This window comes from Bos indicus, chromosome 1 (genome assembly GCF_029378745.1).
Source record: "Bos indicus isolate NIAB-ARS_2022 breed Sahiwal x Tharparkar chromosome 1, NIAB-ARS_B.indTharparkar_mat_pri_1.0, whole genome shotgun sequence".
Classification (NCBI taxonomy): Eukaryota; Metazoa; Chordata; class Mammalia; order Artiodactyla; family Bovidae; genus Bos; species Bos indicus.
This window is the reverse complement of record NC_091760.1, coordinates 78,127,917-78,150,186: the sequence shown is the minus strand read 5'-3', so window position 1 is coordinate 78,150,186 and position 22,270 is coordinate 78,127,917. Positions and strand designations below refer to the sequence as shown.

Genomic DNA, 22,270 nt, shown 5'->3' with positions numbered 1-22,270 from the left:
TTCTCAATTCAATTAGGACCTAAAGTCTTCATGAGGGGAACCCACTAAAACTTTTATCTCTATTTTTATGACTGCATGAAACCTAAATATTTCCTTGTTTTCTCTACTTACCTCAAGCCATAGGGGGCAGACATAGATCTGAGAGACTAAATTGCTTCCACTTTTTACTTTCTAGAACTTTATAGAGGCCATGTTGTTCCCTACCCAACCTTACATAATGTGGGTTAAGAAAGTCAACTAGTATTTTATGTGTTCAGTTCAGTTCAGTTCAGTTCAGTCGCTCAGTCGTGTCCTACTCTTCGAGACCCCATGAATTGCAGCGCACCAGGCCTCCCTGTCCATCACCAACTCCCGGAGTTCACTCAAACTCATTTCCATAGAGTTGGTGATGCCATCCAGCCATCTCATCCTCTGTCGTCCCCTTCTCCTCCTGCCCCTAATCTCTCCCAACATCAGAGTCTTTTCCAATGAGTCAACTCTTCGCATGAGGTGGCCAAAGTACTGGAGTTTCAGCTTTAGTATTATTGCTTCCAAAGAACACCCAGGACTGATCTCATTTAGGATGGACTGGTTGGATCTCCTTGCAGTCCAAGGGACTCTCAAGAATCTTCTCCAACACCACAGTTCGAAAGCATCAATTCTTCGGTGCTCAGCTTTCATGATAGTCCAACTCTCACATCCATACATGACCACTGGAAAAACTATAGCCTTGACTAGACGGACCTTTGTTGGCAAAGTAATGTCTCTGCTTTTGAATATGCTATCTAGGTTGATCATAACTTTCCTTCCAAGGATTAAGCGTCTTTTAATTTCATGGCTGCAATCACCATCTGCAGTGATTTTGGAGCCCAAAAAAATAAAGTCTGGCATTGTTTCCACTGTTTCCCCATCTATTTGCCATGAAGTGATGGGACCAGATACCATGACCTTAGTTTTCGGAATGTTGAGCTTTAAGCCAACTTTTCACTCTCCTCTTTCACTTTCACCAAGCGACTTTTTAGTTCCTCTTCACTTTCTGCCATTTTTATGTGTACCAAGCATTTATGTACTTGCTTAACTTTATCACTTAGAGGTGTAAATGGAGCCATTGACATTTGATATGTTATAAAGATTGCATGTCAAATTAGAGACAAAAATTATTCAATAAAATGATGAAATAAGTTGGGGGAGGAGTGAATCTTCACTTATTTCTCATAATACAAATTCAGTAAAAATTCTAGAGCATTTAATGATTTGAATATGAAAAATTAAAAGCCCCATAATAATATGAAACTATAATATGGCCAAAGGATTTTATAATGTTGGACTGGCAAAGACCTTTCAAACTCTCTTTGAAAAGTAACAAATCATAACAGAAAAATGATGAATTTAGTTATGGAAAATAGAAATCTTCTACACCAAAGAACAAACCATAAATCCATATATGAGTTTGAAACACCAGAAACACATACACAACCACGCACATAGCAGAAAATTATTTGCTGCAATTATTATAAGGTTAATATTTTTACATATAAAGAGTTCTTACATGAGTATCTGTAAAGAAGGATATTCAACAAATATGTAACACACTTCTTTCAAGAAAGCATATGTGTTAATCGTACATCTTGAATGACTTCTGCTTCCAGTGTACTAGATTTACAGCAGTGACATTTTCATTCAAGAGATAGTGCTGAGCCCTGAGTCTGAGGCCATGAATCTGTGAGGAATTCGAGGGAACTGCTGAGAATGAGAAATTATGACCTGTAAGTAAAGTTAAATAAAGTTGTTCTGACTCCTGAAGACTTAGGAAACCTACTTAAAATCTTTGAGTTTATTTATTTATCCGCACAATGGTGATAATAATACTTAACTACATCACTAGGTTATTAGGAAAATTAATGCACGTTAGTAAACCTTTGAGGTCAAAGGTAAACTTTGCCGCATGGTGAATACAGAAAATGCTTGCTTCTCTGTAACCTTCTGCTTAAATAAATGCGTGATGTTTACATCAAGTATTTACACTAATTCTGAAATCGAATGTTATCAGAGGTACTTTCATTCACTCTTTTATGGAAACGTGTGTGCTAAATTCAAATTTAAATGCATTGGTAACTACCATGAAGTGTGTTAATTAGTCAGTCATGTCTAACTCTGCAACCCCATGGTCTATAGCTCACCAGGCTCCTCAGTCCATGGAATTCTCCAGGTAAGAATACTAGAGTGGGTAGCCATGGCCTTCTCCGGGGGATATTCCTGACCCAGGGATCGAACACGCAACTTCTGCATTGCAGGCAGATTATTTACCATCTGAGCCACCAAGGAAGCCCAGGAGCTATTATACCCTAAAGAAAAACCCATGAATTTTCCCCTCAATGCATTGTGACTTTTTCTTTATGTCATTTAAGCATCTTAGTATCTGTGCGACTCAACTGCTTCATTGTACAGTTTGAAGATGAGCAAACTGAGGTACAAATACCCCAGTAAAATATGAGAAATGTGAATAATCCTTTAAATCACTTCCACAAATTCTGGACAAAGACTCTTATCTTTATAATGGTTTTTAGAAATCATTTAGTTCTGCCTCTCATTTCACAAATGAGGAACGTGAATCCAGAGTGGTTAAGTAACCTGCCCCCAGGGCACAGAGTTGGAAATGGTTCTTGTATCTCATACTTACTCCTTTAACCCCTAGTCCAGTGCTCCTTCCCCTCAAGTACCCAGAACAGACACGTAGCCTTAGCAGATTTATTGTATCTTTTATGTAAAATATACATGTTTTAGATTTGGTAGATACCTTAGATAGAGATCATAGTCTCACCGGCATACGCTGAAGGCTAAGGTGGTAGAGAGAAGGAATTTGATCTTTTTCATCCATCAAATACTGCCGGGAAGCTTTTGACTTTGCGCAAGATGAAATTTGTTTACATTTGGTTGAATATCATCAGCATCTGATATTGTGAACCCTAGATTTAGGGGTTCAAATGCTTACACTACCCTATTCATGTAGAAAAGAATCCAATAATGACTTTCTGGGAAGTTGTGCTAATGCATTTACTCCAGATTAATTTCCAAACTTGCCTCATTCAGAACTTCCTACTAGGCTATAAAGATCTGGGATCAGGTCAAGAACTCTGTTTTTAAAAAGTACCCTGGATGATTCTCAGGATCATCCAAGTGTTTGAACCACTGGAATAGAGCACAGTTTTCAGAAAACAACCACCTGCTTTCTATTACTTACCTGGAAGCTGTCAGTGGGTATACAATTTAAATACATAGTGTAAATAATGAATTGCATTTTGCAAGTCATTTCTTTTTTTTTTTCTTTTGGTTTTTGTTTTTGTCTTGTAGCCCGTGCTTCTTTGGTTAATTACAGATAGTAAGAGATAAACTTCCCAGTATTTCAGTGAAGAAATCAACATTTTGTCTGATATAAATTTGTAGAATTAGTGTTGTCATATCCTTGCACAGTTGAAATAAAATGGTATTACTGAAAAATTTTTGCAAAAATGCAACATCTTACCAATAACTTAGGGGCTTAAGATAAATATCACCTCAGGATCATATTATCCTTTATGTGCATGCATTTTATGGAGGCAAAAAGTGAAGTAAAGGGGAGGCAACTCCAAGGTCATGAATGCATTTGCACATTTTAAATGTTAAAGGGTATTTTAAAGGTTTATATGCTAATCTATTCTGGTTTCTAGTTTTCTTCTAATCTCCTTCTAAATTTTGGAAGTAATCTTAGTATTCACTTATAGATATCTTGTCCAGTTGTAACTTTTAGGCAGGACAGAGGTAATTTGGATTCCCGAGTGTGAGGTGAGAAGTGATGTTTAGATATAAGTCTAACTAAATTATACTCCACAGCAATGAGCATATGTTAGTGGATCCCACAGTAGCCATCAGGATGCATTTCATCTTCTCTGAATCCATAGCAAGCAAAACCTAATTCTACATGAATGTTGTGTATTTAAGTAAATATATTTTTAAGGCAAAATCTGACTTGTCTTTCAGACCTGAAGATTTATTCTAGTTAATAGTAATTAATTATCTGTTTATAAAATTACTATCTTTGAGCATTAATAAAAACTAGGTATGGTAGAGAAAATAAATATTCAAATAGATAAGCTATTGTGCTGATTCTATATTTCAAGAAATAATGATAGAAAAAAAGCATTTTTTTAAGGGCTTTTTAAAAAAATGGGCACTTTTCCCAGCTTTTCTATTTCCTGTACATAATATGGATGTTTGTTTGTTTTTACAAGTTAACAGGGCCAATGATTTAAATTGTTATTGAAACATGCTTTGAACAATCAAGTGGCTTATGTTGGCATAGATTTGCTTGAAACCACTGGTATTTCTCTAGGGAGAAGTGGGAAATCCTTTACCTATCAGGCAGTGGATTTTTAAATTTTTATATTAAGTATATATATGCATTGATTTGGGTAGTTTCCCCAAATTTCTAACTGTGTAATCATTTTTGAAAATCCACATCTAGGTTTTAAAACCCAAAACAAAAAACCAACTTCTGAAAGCTTTTCCTGAAGCTTTACTTTTTGTTGCAAAGTGTAAAATAACTTTCTGAAGTGCCTTCTTTAAGTCCTGGTGGTGGTACGATCTGTGGTTTGTTTGGGGAGATTTTGTTTTCAGGAAAGAGTGTGTTTTCTTATGAAAGAGACAAGGGAAAGTTTTTACCTGTCTCTCTCCTGTGTTCTTTTTTTCTCTCTCTCTCTTTCTTTCCTTTTCTTTTAAAGATTGGTGATAAGGAATTCTAACTACTTAATGAGATGGGAGAGGCCTCACTCCATTGGAGTGGAGGAGTCCAGGTGGAAGTTGATGGATTGGACAGGTAAAGAGAAGAGTCCCGCCCCCTCATGCCTATAGTTGGGTATATATGAGGGAACCTAAAATTATGTACAGAGAGAGAAAGAGACAGAAGGACTTGAGTTCTGTTATCTTCCTAGTAGATTTCTACTGTAAGGGTCTCAGAGGGGGTGGGGGGGTTGGCAAAATCCTGGAGCCAGAAGAGAGGACAGCGGCATTGATCAATCTTACAGCTAACATGTTGTACCTGGAAAACAATGCCCAGACTCAATTTAGTGAGGTAAGGCTTTTAGATTTTAGCACTCCATTTAGAGATGCTATTTTTATTTCTCTTTTTAAAATAAAAGCTTACATATTTGTGGTTCTTGGTCACCCAATGTAATGTTTTTGCAAACTGTGTATAGGAATCTCTTTTTCTTGGTTAATGCTTTCTGTGGTGACTGTAAGAGTGTTTTTAAAGTAAAAGATGAAACAGTAGGAGAAAAGGGAGAAGAAAAATTTCTGGGGAGATGTTATGTATTTGAAGAAGCTCAATATTCAGGAGTTTAGAAAATCACTCTGTATGAGAACAATCTGAGAGAGCAGATCATATTCTGCCAGACTCACTGAAATGACTCCTCTGTTGGGTTTTCACTTACCAGTAGGACAAATTTGTTGACTGTGTCTCAACTTAGTTAAGTTCTCAGTTTTGTCTCCAGACTTCATCCTAAAAGCAAATTAAGTGTTTTTTTTTTTTTTTTTTTTTAAGTAATTAGATGAGATTTTTTTTTTTTTTTTTTTAAGCCATCTCCGTTTTGAAGTCTGTCAATCCAGAGATCCACCTAAATCCTGAAGGGACTTCACTCAGGTCCCTATTGTCTGGTGATTTGACTTCAACTTTCACTGTATAATGAGTTATTATGGAGTGATGCATTATTAAATATTTATGTATGCATACATGTAAATGTATATTATAGCACATAGGATTTTATTTAAGGAATTAATGTTTGCCGCCCTGTTCTGTCTTCAACACATTTGTTTCAGGGATTTAAATCTCTGAATAAAAAAAATCCTGAAGAGACTCTAAGGCTTTGAGGAAGTTTCCTAAGGTTGAGGGAGGTCTAACAACAATATTAGTTTACATTCCTCAGAATAGGGCAGCTGTGTTGACACTAATCAGACTGGGGAGGGGGGAGTGCAGTGTGAAGAGAGTGAGTTCAGTGTTTCGGATGAAAATGCTTGCAGGTGAATGCTTCAAAAAGTAGACTGGAGTATTCAAATAGAGCTCCTTAAAAATCAGAACAAAATGCACAGTACTCTGGGCAGAAGGCACAAGGGAAGCCTCCACACCGGCGACAAAGCCGGGCCAGTGCTCTCATATTGACCGCGCTATTGTCTAGACACCTGAACTGTGTAAATATAGCAGGGGAAATATCGAGTTATCTAAAGAAGGAAAAGGAAGTGCCTATTTTCCTTTAAAACATTCAAGTAGGCTTGCTTGTCCTCGGTGGAGAAACTTGAGTTTCTTGTTTTGCTTTAATATTGAAAGTCAGCTTAAAATGTTACTAAGCAATTACAAAAAATGGAAGTAACATTTATGATTATCTTGTTTCTATTTGATCCAATGTTGTCCTGTTTTGATCATGAAAAAAAAAAGGAAAAGATCTGTCAGTCATATCATATCTGACTTTGTGTTCGTGAAAAATTTGGCGCGCATTTATAATCAGGTTAGGATTCCTGTGTGTGTAAATAAAAAGGTTAGAAACAAAAGTTGACTTTGAAGTATCTTTAAGAAAAGTATAAAGCTGATGTAAAGTAGAAAGAACTGATTATTCCTCAAAAAAGAAAAAAGAAACTGCATAAATACTGTGATGAGAAGCTATTTGTACGAATGACTGCCTTTTATGGAGGTAAAGGAGTCATGCTGTATGTGATAGTATGGCGTCCTCACGGTGAAAGAAAATACCTTTACACGAGTCTGCATTTTTCAAAACTTTAGGGGATGTGTGGTCAGATGCTGAAGAGACAGCAACTGTCTGTTTTCTTTTGAAATGCTAACATACACAGAAGTTACTGATGAAAAAAATATGGCGGCATTTCTCTACTGTCCTGTGTCTTTTCCTGTATTTTGTCATGATTTTTATATCCTTCCGCTAGTGTGTATAATATGTTATCTCCATGGCTTCATTTCCGTTCTATTGCTTAAGAACAGCTTTCTTTTCTGCATAGGGTTGAATAACTAGCCCTTTGTAGAAATGCAGTTCTACAAGGAGGTATACGAAATGCCTGGGACCACATGGCCCTGAGAATGTAGAAATTTCTTTCCAAATTTATAACGTCTTAGTATTCACCTTCTGATAACACTCATGAATAACCGTCAATACAGAATCAGCCATTTATGATTATCTTATAAGAATTGTTTTTAAATTGTTAGATTAAGACTACAAAGGCATGCCACGTCCCGTGAGAGTGAAAATTATTTGAAAATCGCAACCCTTTCTCTGACTTCAAATAATGTTTCCATTTAACTTGCCAGCAACTTCCTTGGATTGGTAACTCAAAAACAATATAAGCAAGCTGTTCCTCCTCTTTCCCCTAACTTTCCAGTTCTTTGCCCTCAAGCAGAGAGGAATTTGGGGAAGCTGTTATTGAACAGGAAAGGGTCCGGAAGGGAGGGGAAAGCAAGTTGGATATAACAGGCTTGGCTTAAGGTTCCACCCTTGGGTTACAATGAAGAGGCCTCGAGCAAGTACCTTTCCAGTGCGCCAGGGTGGAATGACACAGCCTCCAGAACTGGTCTAAAGCTTAGAGAGAGAGGCGCCAAAGAAAGGAAATTCTTCACAGATTAAGTTGGAGTTCCATTTTCTTACCAAAAAACCTGGGTCCAGTGTGTGTATGTGTGTGAGAGACAGAGAGACACCGAGAGAGACTTTGAAAACTTTCAAACTCCTCCTTAGAAGGACGGTATTTTATTTAAAAATCCCTATCTGGGCTTGTGTATGAAGATGAAAAAGGACTGGTGAATGGGTTACAACATTCAAGACTTCAAGGCTCATATATTGAATCACCTCATTTTACAAATCGAGGTTAATGACTTCTCTTTCTGAGAGAGCGATAGCTGTAAAAATGAGTCCCTTTTACTTAACCTTTTTCTCTTTGATACCAAAAAGGAGAGAGTATACTCTAAAAAAGGGCTATTCTGAGTCATGGCAACTGCTCCAAAAAGTTTCCAGAAAGAACTGGTATGCAAATCTAGTTGAGAGTAGGAAGAAAAGTGCTGAAGCAGCAGTATGAGCCTCCAATGACCTGAATAAGTTCAGGTCATTGCCAATTAATAGACCTCTGGGTGCATATTGGCAAGGAAAATAGTCTTTCCTGTCCCAATACCACTTCCAAAGACTGAATCAGATTTTTCCCTGTGGGAGTGGTTTTTATCTTTGAAGTGAATACATGAATTCTTTTAAAATTTCCAATGTTGTACCTCTGCGATTTTTAGCACCGTAGGTAAAATCACAGCGGTAAGAAACAGAAGCTGCAGACTTAATTCAGGTGTCAGGCTGGTTGCCGTTCCTCACTCCATGCTGTGGTCTTAGATTGCACTACTTGTTTTACAATTGGTTTCCCTCAAGCCCAGAAGGGACTGGGAGAAAGAGATCACAGATGGTAGATCATATTTTCCTATAAATCACTTATCCTTTACCTTGATAAGGTAAAAGCATGTTTGGTTTGTTTTGTTTTCTAGAAGAGCAATGATCCTCAACTGGGGGTGTGGAGAGACAGTAGGTAATATCAATGAATGGATGTTTAACTAAAACAATCAAAAAAATATTGGTTGCTCTTTCATCATACAATACATATTTTCTGAATACAAAGTTTGCTGAAATTTTTTTAGACAATAAGCACATACAGAATTTAGATTCTATATTCTTCATGTTAAGGGAGTATGTATTTGAGGTCATGAGACTTTATCAAGGAAGGATACAGGTCAGACAGTTGAGAATTCTGTTACCACAAATGTACCCAACCTTTCTTTGAGGGGCACATAATTGTGTTGGTAAGGATCTGTGCTGGTGAGTTAGAGGCGGATGGGTAAAAATGTTCCCTTTAGAGTAATAGTGAGAAATTAAACTTTTCGCATATTGAGTTTTAAACATTACTACTTTAAACATTACTTGTTTTATATTAGTAAGTAAGGAAGAGACCCAAAAGACACATCAGTGAAAAATAACCTGGTTGTTTCCATAAAAGTCTTACTGTTTTGAAAATGGAAGTTTTTCCAAATCTCAATGAACTCAGAATTGTCTTTTGAATATATGATGAGCAAAAAATCAGATGGCTGGTACAGTCTTATTGTCCAGGGCCAATTTAGGGAAGGAGTTGCCTGTGAAGGACATCCAGTAGGGTAGCAGATTTTGGTTCTGGAAGAGAATGGATTGAAAGGTCAAGGTGAAACAGTTGATCTAAGAGTTAAGCTATAATTCTTATTCCAGATCTTCTCTTCAGGACACAGTTTGGAGGCACAAGAAAATAGGGACCTGTGGCTTATTGAGCTGTTATCTCTATCAACATTTTATAATTTTCACTTACGCTTTTTAATAAAGTTGAAATGTGTCAATATTCATGAGGAGTGGTATTGAGGAGGAGAAACTGAAGTTATAAAAGGGACTACTGACTTACTCTGTGTAAATAAATATTTACTGAGCATCAGTTACATATAAGATGGTACATAGGATGTAAAAATGAATATGAAACAGTTCCTACACCAATAAGTAACAGTTTATAGGGAGAATGAAAATATACAGTTATAATTAATATAGGAGAGACCTTGAGTGTCATATGTGAAGTGTGAGCAAGATAATATAAAGTATCAAAGAGAAAGAGAGTACCCTGAAGCAAGAGGACCTTGCAAGTCTATGTATATGTGTGTGTGATGCGGATTCACTTGGAAGGATGAGTAGAGAACTTTCTAAAGTTTTAGAAATAAAAGAGGGAAGGATGATTTCAGGTGCAGAAACAAGCATCAGCAGAGACACAGAAGCAGGTGCATACTGGGGTCCTCAAATGTCAGATAGTTTTGATGGAACTGAAAGTATGAAATAATTAGAAAATAAAGATAGAAATATAAGATAGAGTGGCTCATGGAGTGTCCTAACACATTTAATATAGTGGCTATGATAAGCCGTGGAAGAATTTTAAACAGAGGAATGGTGTAATTAGGGCTGTGTTAGAGTGCTCTTGGGGGGATATAGGGCTTTGTTGAAGGCTGCCTAGAAGTATAAAAATGCATTTCTCTGAATTGCACATAGGGTGCTTGATTTTCAAGGATATCCACTGCCTCTCTGGAACATTCGGAAGAGTAGAAATGGATTGTTTCTAAAGTCTCATGCAACTTGTGTTTCTCTACACATAGCTCTCTTTCATAGCTATGGTTCCTGCCATAGATAAGTTGGGAACTAGTGGTCTTGGTATGTCCCTATTTACTCCTGCTATTAAAATGTACTTATCAATAGCACCCCTTTTACTTTCCAAAAGTGTTCCTCTTGGAGGATAAAGTATATGGTCATCCTATAAAATAAGACCCACTGTTTGTTTTGTTGGGTTTCCCTTGTGGCTCAGCTGGTAAAGAATCCACCTCCAATGCAGGAGACCTGGGTTTGATTCCTGGGTTGGGAAGACCCCCTGGAGAAGGGAAAGGCTATCCACTCCAATATTCTGGCCTAGAGAATTCCATGGACATATACTCCATGGGGTCACAAAGAGTTGGACATGACTGAGCGACTTTCACACACACACCATTTATTCTATTATTCCCCCCTCCCTACCCCCTGCCCCCCCCCAAAAAAAAGTGGTATATATTTGTCTATAAACTAAATACAGTAGCTTTGATATCCCAGCCACAGATCAATTAAATTGTTTCCCTTAGGAAAAGAAGCATTTTCTTACAACCCAACTTACTGAGAACTAGTTAAGTATAGTCCTGGTGCTTGTGCTAGGGCACCAAAAGGAGAGCAGTTATAGCCCCTGGCTTATGAGAAGTCACAATCCTAGTTTGTACATAAAGTATTCATTCATAAGTGACTCTGGTTTAAAACAGAAATGTTGTAAGAGATACCAAGGTTTCTCAAAGACAGTGAAGTGGGTCAATCTGTTCTTGATAAGGGTAATATTTCACATAGTTTGAGAACTAGAATTTAGCCACAGCGGGAAGAGGGAAGGTCATTCTAGGTAGAAGGTAGAAGATTAATAAAAGTACAAAGAACAACTGCATAGGACCAAATGAAAGAGCATGCTATATTGACTTGAAAAGAGAATGTTGATTTAAACTGACCTGTGTTTAATCTGTATGTCAAAATGGAACACTTGTATAAGAAATAGCAAAAAAAAAAAAAAAAGGATGACAAGGGCTTTTATCTCACTAAGAGCTAGAACCCATGCATATTCGGAAAGCATGGGCCATGTTCAGAATTTGAGATCCAAACTTTGTCTACATGCTCTAGGAGTGACAGGTATCATCCTGCAAGGAGGAAGAAAAATTAGTCCAAATGATTGCTTGATTTGGGTGAAGTTGTTTCCTGTTCCCATTCCTTAGACCTCTGTAGAGATAGATAAGGTTTCTAACCCTTATAGGGAGTTGGTAATTGCATTCTTAAATTAATCAAAACTAGGAACAAACTCTAGACTGATTTTCTATGTTAATTAGGGTCAACTTTATTTATTAAGTAGTCATTTTAGAATGAGAAAAATCTCCTCTCTGGTCATTGCTTTAAAAGCAAATAGAGATCATGGAGCTAAATGTGACACAATATCCCAAGTATGACTTTTGTTCAAGGTGAGAATCCCAATTGGGAAATAATAGAGCAGAAGCAAATATGAATATATCTTTTAAGAAACAAACAACACCCTAATTTAATCAAAAACAATTACAATAATAAAATCAAGCTCTTGGAATTACAAACTTAAAAAATTTGAAATAAAATTTTCAAATTTCACTTTGGACAAGGATATACATTTTTACTTAAGATCTGAACAGAAATATTGGGGCAAATGTCTTTCTTTCTGTTGATATCATCTCCTTCCACAATCTCCTGCATCATTTCCATCTCACTCAAGATGAAAACCTAGGCAGTTAAAGAGACGATGGTGGGGTAGGCAAGGGCAGGTACTTGGGGAGAAAACTCAGTGACTTGATTAAAGGGCAAAGAGAGTCGCTAAGAGGGTGACTGAGGCTCTATGATAAATGGGGGGATGGCCAAGCTTGTATCTCATTCCTTTCTTGTCCTTACAGACCTAATCCTCTACTGATGTAAAGTGAATTTTGAAAATATTTGATGTTGAAATGTGGTTTGTTCTGCCTTTACCTCTGCAAACATTAGGGGAAACGGTGAAGTTCCACATACGACCATGTTGCTATACAACCTCCTTTGCAGAAAACAGTAGTTATCTGAAGTGTCCATAAAAATCTTTTCAGAAACAGTACTTTAAATTTCCCCATATTTGATTTTTTTTAAATTTGGTCTGATATGTAGCACCCCTATCCTATACTCAAAGCATTCCTTTCCATTTTCTGCCTCGCCCCAAAAACCTAGTTCTTAATTCCAAATTTATTTCGCGTTTGAAATAATGACTAACTTTATGCAGTTTCAGTCTCTTTTCAAAGACAAAGGAAAACTGAGCTGTTCTGTAAATTTTGAGATACCTTTCCCAGATAATATTTACCTGTCAATTTAAAATTCAGTTACTGGTGTTAGGATAAAGCACATGGTGCTTCTAGGTAATGGAATAACTGGCAACAATAAAACATTTTTGGAATGTCAGTGGATATGTGTAAAGTGTAAACTGATATGCAAAAATGGTGATATGAATTGCATCTTGTCCGTGTTTCTTATATGGGACCAAAAAAAAAAATTTTTTTTTTTCTTATAAAAGCTGAAAGAGGGAATTTTGAGTCAAGCTGTGCTGTTTTGCCAGAGGCGGAAATTTATGAAACACTCTCATCAGCATTTCTGGAAACACTACAAAAGAAATAGTTCTACTTTCTTATTGCTGCTAAAGCCACTAATAGGTGCAGTTTAGTATAATACCCCTATGAGCATTACCACCCCCAAAGCAAGCTTGCCTTGGAAAGAACTCTGTACAGGCATTTTCTTTTTCCTTTTAAGCTTGCGCAAAACACCCAAAGGGGCCATTTCCAATCCAGGCAGTGATCTTTCTCAAGTTCATTCTTTCTCAGATCACAGAGACAATGAGGAATATGCCCTGTTTACTCAAATCAGTCTGGATTAGTGTCACTTTATTGATGGAGTTAGAATTAAAAGGAAAACCATTACCCTCTCAAAAGGCAACATCAGATGTTTTGGGAATGGCTTGATTACTTTTAAATAGACCATGTGAGACTCTGTCACCAGGCTAAAGTTGAGGACTCCACAAGATCTACACAGAGAGAAATGGTCACACTGGATAAAGTACAAAGCCTGTAATAAGCCTTAGGCTTGGAAAATTATTTCAGTGGATAATCCCAAAGCGCTTGGAAGCCTGAAAATCAGAATACTGGAATTCAGAGAAGTTACTTTTGCTGCCTTCTTTCTATATTCCAACTCCACCTTCCATATATTTATCTTCAGGTCAGATCCTTTCCAGGTTTTAAAACCTTGCTGGGGGTACTGCTTCATCCTTAAAAATATCTCAGGTTTCATTGGCTGCCCTCCCAGAATCACCTAGACTTCCTCTGAACTCTTTGTGCTTCTCTGTTCCACCCTGATTGCTTCCCCAAGTCTATAGACTGGAAACTCTTAGAGGGTAAAGGGTGTGTGGTATTTATCTCTACATCCTCCCTGCGGTCACCAAATAATGTTTCTGAATGCATTGGAGGCATGTATCTGTTGCCACTGCTCGGAGGGTTCTCTTCAGATAAAAATATGGAATATTATAAATACTTACAGAAATGGCTGTTTATAACTGTGCAGAGAGCAAGGCAACTAACCGCACACATTGTACAAGCCTGGCCTCCACCTGAAGGTTCTGAATCATATGGCTTTCTCTAACATCTTGCAAGTCTTTTTTTTTTTTTTTTTTAATGAGTCCAGCTATTTATTTCCTTATACTTCAAGTGGCAAAGGTTTTGAAAGAAAGAGAAGTTTCCTTAGTAAGGAATGGCTTGCTCTCTAACAGAAGTAAACAGTGTAAGATGTACTGCTTTCACTTAATTGATTACCTGGAGGACAGAGAATGTGTTTGAGTTTTTTACAAAACAGAACATATTAGATCTTTATCTTGCTTTGCAGTCACTTTGTAAATGTGTTTACTTGCTTCCACACTGTTCTCTTCATTCATTTTGTCCCCTGATGTCTCTCGATCATCACCAAGGATGTGGGTGGTTTGCTCTGGATGAATAAACTTGATGATTCGCAAACACGTTCACATTTTGTTTTCTATGGTGTCATTACTAAAGGATGCTTGAGAAAACTTTAAGTCATTTTGTTCTTAAATGTGGTGCCTCAGTTTTTTGTTGTTGTTGTTCAAATAAGACATTAATGAACTGTTGTAATTATTAAACTGATTGATTGATTGTTACTTTCATAGGGGAGTAAATAGAATGAAATGAATAGATTCGTGTCTTTTCAAAGTAAGGCATGACTTTGGCATAGCTGGAAACCTTGGTTTTATTTTGCAGTTAAAAGTGAATCTAAAAGAAACACTTCCACCTTATGTAAGTCACCATATCTAATTACAAAGCATAGTAAATCACTGAAAACTTTAATTATCTCAAATGTAATGAAAATGTAGCAATCAGCAAAGAACTTGACAAGCAAAAGCAAATTAGAACTTGGAAACAGTGTTTCTGATTGAACATATATAAAATAGTAAAATGGAGGGGTATGGTCCTTATTTAATGCTTTAGTTTTCCAATTGAAGCTAGAGGCTAATGTTTCAACCTGGGGTGTGTGTGTGTGTGTGTGTGTGTGTGTGTGTGTGTGTGATGGGGGGTGTTAAAAGTCTGGAAAATGAAGTCATGAATTTAGACCATTTGCAAGAAATGGTTTATAAGTCTGATAAACTACTATCTCAGTTCCTCAAAACACCCAACACATTTGTAAGCCTTTAATTATGGCATTATTCTAAACTGAATTCTAGCTAACTGGGCAGAAAGTCATGGAAATTAGAGATGGAAGGACCAATTCTGTGGCCTCTCTACCAGAAACTAACATCTTACTTGAAGCTTGTGTCTGGGTGGTTTCTCTATCCATAGGAAGTAAATCATTATATGACCACAAAGATTTAGATTCTTACTGCTGACCTAGATGCTTGAGAAATAATATCTAGACCATCAGGTAAAAATTACCACCTTGGCACAAAAATGTGTATGCGTTTGTTTCAAGGAAGTAGAAGTCATTAATAAACTTCCCAGATAGGTGTGAGCTACCAAGTATTACTCATGGCCTTGTGAGTGACAGGACTGGCTATTCTGCTACTAGTTCCCATAAAAGCTAAAGTTAAAAGCACAATTCCCACCTAGCAGAACAAATCAAAACACAAATTTAAGGTCATTGAGATTATTTGGAGATTCACTGTAACATTTAAGGGCAATGGTATGTAAAGAGGTGACTGATTTGGAGCCATTTACTTTAACACAAGAAAGCAATCCTTAATTGGGTTACAACTGGGTTAGAATAGAATATACTTTCTGAAGGTGATTTTTATTTTGAAAATTTTTGCATTTCTTAAATATTTCTTGTGCATCTACTATGTCTCAGCCATGGTTCCAGATGAGACTCCGCACTCAACAAACCAGGTATTATCTCTTATAAGTTATTCTCTAGCAGAGTAAACCAGCATTAAAAGTATTATGTAGTAATTAATTTCGATTATAATTATATGATGTAAAGGGGAAAGTTACTGTGCCATGACAATGTGAAACAAAGAATACTTACCTGAGCACTCCAGAGAGGCTTCAACTTGGACATGAGGTTGAAGCTGAAAGACCAGTTGTGAAGCAGCCTGCAGGTACAAAAGGCTTGAAGACTGAAGGAGTTTGCTTTTGAAAAACTGAAGGAATGCCATTCTTTAGTGACCAAAAAGGAGGGTCTCAGATAGTGTGGTGTAAGGCACTTAGAGATTGGAGGCCTTGGGCTCTAGATTAGAAACCTTTTCAAGATGTTCAAGCATGAGAGTGACATGGTCAGATCTTCAGGGAATTTCCAGACATAGTACCAAGGTGCTGGGTCTCCAAATGAATAGTTAAGGCTTTATATCCTGTTTTTAATGAATGGAAAGCATTTTCTTTAGATATGAAATAAGTATGCTTTCGTTGAATGTAACTCTTAGACAAAGATTTCAAGCAGAAATCTGAGTGACTCCAAGTGAAGGATACTTAAGACAGTGGGTAAATCTCAAGCCAGATGTTCTGGTTTCAAATCTGAGTTCTGTCACTTACTACCGTGAGCACTTACTCTTGTGGAGCTTCAGTTTCCTCATCTATAAAATATGCATGAAACATGAGATAATAATTCCACTAGCTCCTGATAATTAAATGAGTAAATATATGCAAAGCACTTAAACACTATAAGGAACAGAATAAGACTCAGAAAGAATTTAGTACTAGTTGTAGTAGTAGTCAATAGTAATATAATATCTAAGATTCTTTTCACAGAGGATTAAAGTCAGGATACCATACAGGGTTCAGATCATTTTAATCTTGATGGGTACCATTATTTTATCGAAATCAGTTTCATATCATGGTGAGCAAAACTATCACCTGTGATAAAACGTTAATCACATTTAATCACCTGTTTTTAAGTCATAGTTTCTGAAATAGTTTAGACACATTGCCAAAGTTATTTTTAAATATTTTAAACTCACTTTGCTAAGTTGCTTCAATCGTGTCTGACTCTGTGTGACTCCAAAGACAGCAGCCCACCAGGCTCCCCCATCCCTGGGATTCTCTAGGCAAGAATACTGGAGTGGGTTGCCATTTTCTTCTCCAATGCATGAAAGTGAAGAGTCAAAGTGAAGTCACTCAGTCGTGTCCAACTCTTAGCGACCTCATGGACTGAAGCCTACCAGCCTCCTCCGTCCATGGGATTTTCCAGGCAAGAGTACTGGAGAGGGGTGCCATTGCCTTCTCCATAAACTCACTTTAAAAACCAGCAAAACATTATTGATGAGCTTCTAAAGTTACCATGGTATGTTTTCCCTGTAAATGGTATAACCTTCACTAAAGATCTCCATTACTATGTACTTTCTTTTCTTAGCATTACCATGTCTACTTAAAAAAATATTGACATGGATTGTTATAGATTGAAAATTTCCTCAAACGCATTTTTGATCTGACTTTAATTAATAATGCCTGGTTCACTTTAAAGAAACTAAAACTCTGTATACTTTGCCATATTATCTGGATCGAGAATTATTGAATATTAAAGTTATACCTTTCTGCTAAGCCCAATGCTTCTTTGGCATGTAATGGTGATGTCAGTTTCTTTTAGAATTGAGGATGCTCATGATAATAGTTTTATTTATTTGTCATTATTACTAAAAGGGAGTACTTAATGAAATCATAGAATTTAAAGTTTATTTTTCCTTAACTGAGCTCTACACAGTGTAATTTAGCTGTATTTAGATTGAATTTTAGCTTCACTATATTTCACACTTCCTGGCTTTTCAAGTACTATGGCTAATATTTGTTGACACTGTTGTCTACTGGATTAGCCAACTTTATATTTTTTTGTCTCACCTGCCCTTGTCAGTCTTGGCTGGAGCTTTTAGGGAGCTCTCTCTTAAGTTATGGAATCTGAGTTATGGACCTCAAAGGAATCTTGACACTTTGTATTAGAAAATAAAACATTCTGATAAACTCTTTGCAGTCTGTCTTTCTAGGTTTATATGTTTAAAACCTTTATTTTTACATTTTGTTTGTTATAAGGTATGAGTATATTTTACCTCTAAACACTTATTTCTAGGATCATTTGGAAGACGAAAGAAATAAAATATATTTTCTACTTAACAAAACCTAGTTTTGAGAAAAATGTGACGCTCAGTACATTCTTAAGGTGGAAAGACGGTGCCTTAATTTGACATTAAAATACAAATATCTTCTTGACAATTGGAGCACTTTCAATCAATTGTGTTTAATTCTAGCATGAAACAAACCATCATTCTTTGAGGTGAGGCAGGTGGTAGAAAACAAAAAAATGACAAGTATTTCTCCCTCAGGCAGTGCTTGTTGAAAAGTCACTATCTTGCCAATATTTGGGGATAAAAATGTAGTACTGTCTGCTACAGCATAATCGAATGAATGCTTTGCAAAGCCAGGGTCATAAAGAAAACTGTTTTCTTTTCCCAGGAGGGTTTTTAGAATGTTCAAAAAGCACCTCCATGAAGCCTGAGGTGAAAGGTTATATTAGCTGAAGAAGCTATATATGCTGCCTGAAACAATTTGGATTTGTAGGCTTGCTCTGGCAAATCTATATAAAGAAAGAAGAAAAACACAAAAACCAGTCATCTCCTTTTTCGAAAGCAATCTTTTGGCATTATATTTAAATAGTATTGTAGATGAGAATAGTCAGCCCTAGAAGAATGTTAGAATGGTTCACCAGTATGTCTCATCATCAGATTCAATCTCCTCAATTTTATATAGATTTTACTTTATAGGAAACTACTGTCCAGGTTGGTTTAAGCACCTTATAAAAGTGTTAATTACTCAGTAGTATCTGACTCTTTGTGACCCCACGGATTGTAGCCTGCCAGGCTTCTCTGTCCATGGAATTTTCCGGGCAAGAATACTATAGTGGGTAGCCATTCCTTTCTCCAGGGAATCTTCCTAACGCGGGGATCGAACCCAGGTCTCCCTTATTGCAGACAGATCCTTCACTGTCTGAGCCACCACCTTGCCCAGGGATAAATGACACATTAGTGGCAGTTGTGACTTTGACCCCATGTCTCAGTTCAGAGTTGTTCTGCACTACTAGAATCCATTTAGGAGTAAAAGGAGTGCAGAAGAATGTTCAGTTCCCTGGTCATCTCTAACAGTCAGGAATTATAATTTCTTTCAAATGAAATTTAGTCAACTTATTGTTTCCTGTGACAAAGGTCCATTTGAATTGAAGCAAATAAGTTGACTATATGTTGCCAAAGTTACCTCTCCTATGCCTGACATGGCACTTATTCCCATTTTTTTTATTAATCTCTTGCCATTTAGTATGGACTGTTGTTGTCATCTTGCCATACAGTAGCTATTACAGATAGTAATATCTATGAAAAGCAGGACAGAGAACTTATAAAATTTCTCTTACACAGATAAATTGAAGGAGAGAGATTTTTAGAAATGGAATATGATGCACCAGTCATGTGACTTGATTAGACTTCTTTTTGATATTTAATTATTTTATAGTAGAGTAATTATAAAGTCAACTTTAAGTAAGTATAAACCCAAGCATTTAATATTAAATTTTGTTTACAGTGATATATACTGATATACATTATTACTGAGCTGATGAGAAGAAATTTCAGGCTCATAATATATTTAGAATGTAAGCTCATCAAACAATGTAATCCAGGAAGGAAAAATGAAGTGAAACTAAAGGGATTGCCTTTATAGAACACTTTTAAAATGATGAAAAGTCAGGAGAAATATCTCATCTTTATTGTTATTTTAATTCTAATCATCCAAACTGAAGAAATAAATCAGAGTCCGTAGATGACTATGAGAATCCAAAATAACTTACGGAAGAGATTAAAAAAAAAAAATGAGGAAACACTCTTTCCGTATTTGGTAATGGCAGCTTTACTTGCTCTTTCCTACTGGTGAGAGCAGGCAGTTTGAGATTCAGCCTCTGGGTGTCCCTACACTTGCCATACCAGCTTCATGTTCTAGAACACCTCCACGGTGTTCTGTGATTAACCAGACTATTGAGCTTTCTGTCACCAGAGTGTGTTTTATCCTCTCTGAGGGCAGATCAACTAATTTGTGATGAAACTGAATACACTGAAGCTACAGATGCTGGTAATTTTCTACGGTCCACGCAGTATCTTCACTTTCAAAGTTATTTTTATAGGAATTAAAGCATCTCTTTGAGTTTTTAAAAAATATCCACTGTTTTACTTTACCAGGTTTATAATAGATACCAAATTATGTTCATTTTCATCTTTTATATTTTTTGGAAAGAAGATCATATCCTGTTTCAGACATGGGCTTCCCTGGTGACTCAGAGATAAGGAATTCACCTGCCAGTGATGGAGACTCAAGAGATGTGGGTTCGATCCCTGGATAGGAAAGATCCCCTGGAAGAGGAAATGGTAACCCACTCCAGTATTCTTGCCCAGAAAATCCCATGGACAAGGGAGTCTGGAGGGCTACAGTCTGTGGGATCAGACACAACTGAGTGACAAAAATTTTGTGGAAAGAAGTTTGTCTCTTCTTCCAGACATGATACAGTAGATACATAACATTGTTCATTCATTCACTGAGTGTCTATTAAGTATGTTAAGGTTATTCCCACATCAATATACCTTGTGGTTAGAAAGGGACAATCTACTTCGTAGTACATTCCAAATGTACTAACTTTGTTACATAAGAAACACATGGGACGAGGGGAGCCCACAGAGTTCTTTCAGGGCACATTTTGTTATTCATATGAGTGTTTGAGACTACTTTACCTGGCATCATAAATTGGCATCTCAGTAGCATCCCAGCATAACACAAATCTCTCCCGTCTGTGTTTATGAAATTACAGACGATAAACAAAGGGTCCAGGTACTGCTTCCTTTACCCTGCCAGCTTCACTTGGTGGAAAATATGAAATAAATATTATTCACATTGACCTGGCAGAGTAGCTTCATAGACTCCAAAATGTGTAGTCATGAAAGGGCCCTGTGCTTTGTTTAATACTCTGCTGTCATGATTTTGAAACTCTTTATAATTTATGAACAATAGGCCCTGAGTATTCATTTTGCAATGGGCTGTGTGAATTTCTGCTGGTTCTGCCTACCTAACACTTGTTCGTGGCTATATCAGTCTGCCCTCTGCCTCTAATTGTACTTTACCAACATGTCCACTCTCTTCAAATCAAAGAAATAAGCAAATAAGAGCCCTTTGTTTTCGTTAACTAAATGCTTTTTAAATTAACTTCCAAAGTACTATTTCCTATGGCTAATTTATGACATAAATTTTTAATAAAGCTATGAGAAGTCTCTAAGAAAATTTCCTTTTTTTTCCCCCAAGAAAATTTCTAATCATACTGTTCTTACTTTGGTGGGTTTGTTGTCTGTGTTTCAGACTAGTTAATACAAAGATGATATTGGTTTATACAAAAAAAGACAACTGAGTATACTATTTAGCTTTTGTTTCTTTAAAGTAAAATTTGAGGAAAGCTTAAACTGAAATATGTTTTCCCATTTTTATCTTGAATAGTTAGCAGCTCTTTGCTCAAACCTGAGAAATCTAGCTCTACACTATATAAACTGACGAGTCAGGATTGGAAGCAAATCCTATTGTTGTGAAGTAAAATATTTCACCCGAACTGTATGGGATTAAAAATTACGGCATGTAAAAGCACAGCCATCACCTATTAATGACTTGAAATACATTTTCTGCTTCTTTAGTGCCACCCAATATGTTCAGTCTCACTGCTGTCCCAGAAAGGTCTTCTTTGTACCTCTGAGGTAAATGGAGTTTCCATCTCTCTTAAGTCCTTCAAGTAACACTGAGTGTTTACTCACTGGCTTTTAAAGCTGGGTCCCAAACTTTTCTCTTTATATTTATTGGAAAAAAAAATTCAAAGGGCCATGTTTCTTTGTTCTTCTCCAAGCCCACAATTAGCTGAAGTTCCATTCTGTGTAGCTAGGAGGAGAAGGACAGGATTGACCTAACAGGCTTTTTTACTGCCTGTGAGAAAGTGCTCAGCGAATTTCTTTGTCCCTTTTGTCAGGGCCGACTGCCTCCCTAATTGTACTGCTTGAGGGAAGCACGTGCCTCTGGGAGCATTATCTGATTCCTACAGGACGCTCAGGAGTGCTTTGTATACTGACCCTTAACTTGAACACAAATAATAATTTCTTTTCGGTTCCCTTCCTAGACCATTCCCCCAGGCTTAGACACCTAAGAGCTTTAATTCAGCCAGGGTTGTGGACACCTTCATCAGGGCCTCACGTTTTAGTTTTTTTCTCTCACAGCTGTCTCACCTGCAGTCTGCCTCACCTGTCAAGGGGGAAAGGTGAAGAAGGAGGCGAGGAGGACTGGGAGCTGTGGAAGTCCGGGGAGAGCAGAGGCGAGACTAACAGCTGCTCTTGTCAGCAGGGGGATAAGTGTAAAGAGATTAATAGTTATCTGAAGAGCAAATGGGGACATGGCATTCGGCAGTGGAATGTGAATGTATAAATGTAATGGAATGGGCATGCGACTGTTAACATTTAGACAGATGCTCTCTGGACTGAATGGAATGGCAGAGTCCTTCTCCTCCCCATGTGAAATACTTAAAGTTTAGTAAAACAA

The 22,270-nt window shown here is 37.0% G+C and overlaps 1 protein-coding gene across 9 annotated transcripts in view; it reads left to right on the top strand.

The window, feature by feature from the left end:
* Positions 1 to 22,270, top strand: part of TP63 (tumor protein p63) — a 272,129-nt gene that overhangs the window by 156,108 nt on the left and 93,751 nt on the right. The window contains exon 1 of one of the 9 annotated variants that reach the window (XM_070790187.1): positions 4,862 to 5,086. The exons of the other annotated variants lie outside the window; for them this stretch is intronic. Coding sequence (XP_070646288.1) covers positions 4,877 to 5,086 — 210 coding nt within the window. The 5' untranslated portion in view covers positions 4,862 to 4,876. Of the gene's footprint in view, positions 1 to 4,861; positions 5,087 to 22,270 lie in introns of those variants that run through there. 9 annotated transcript variants of the gene reach the window in all.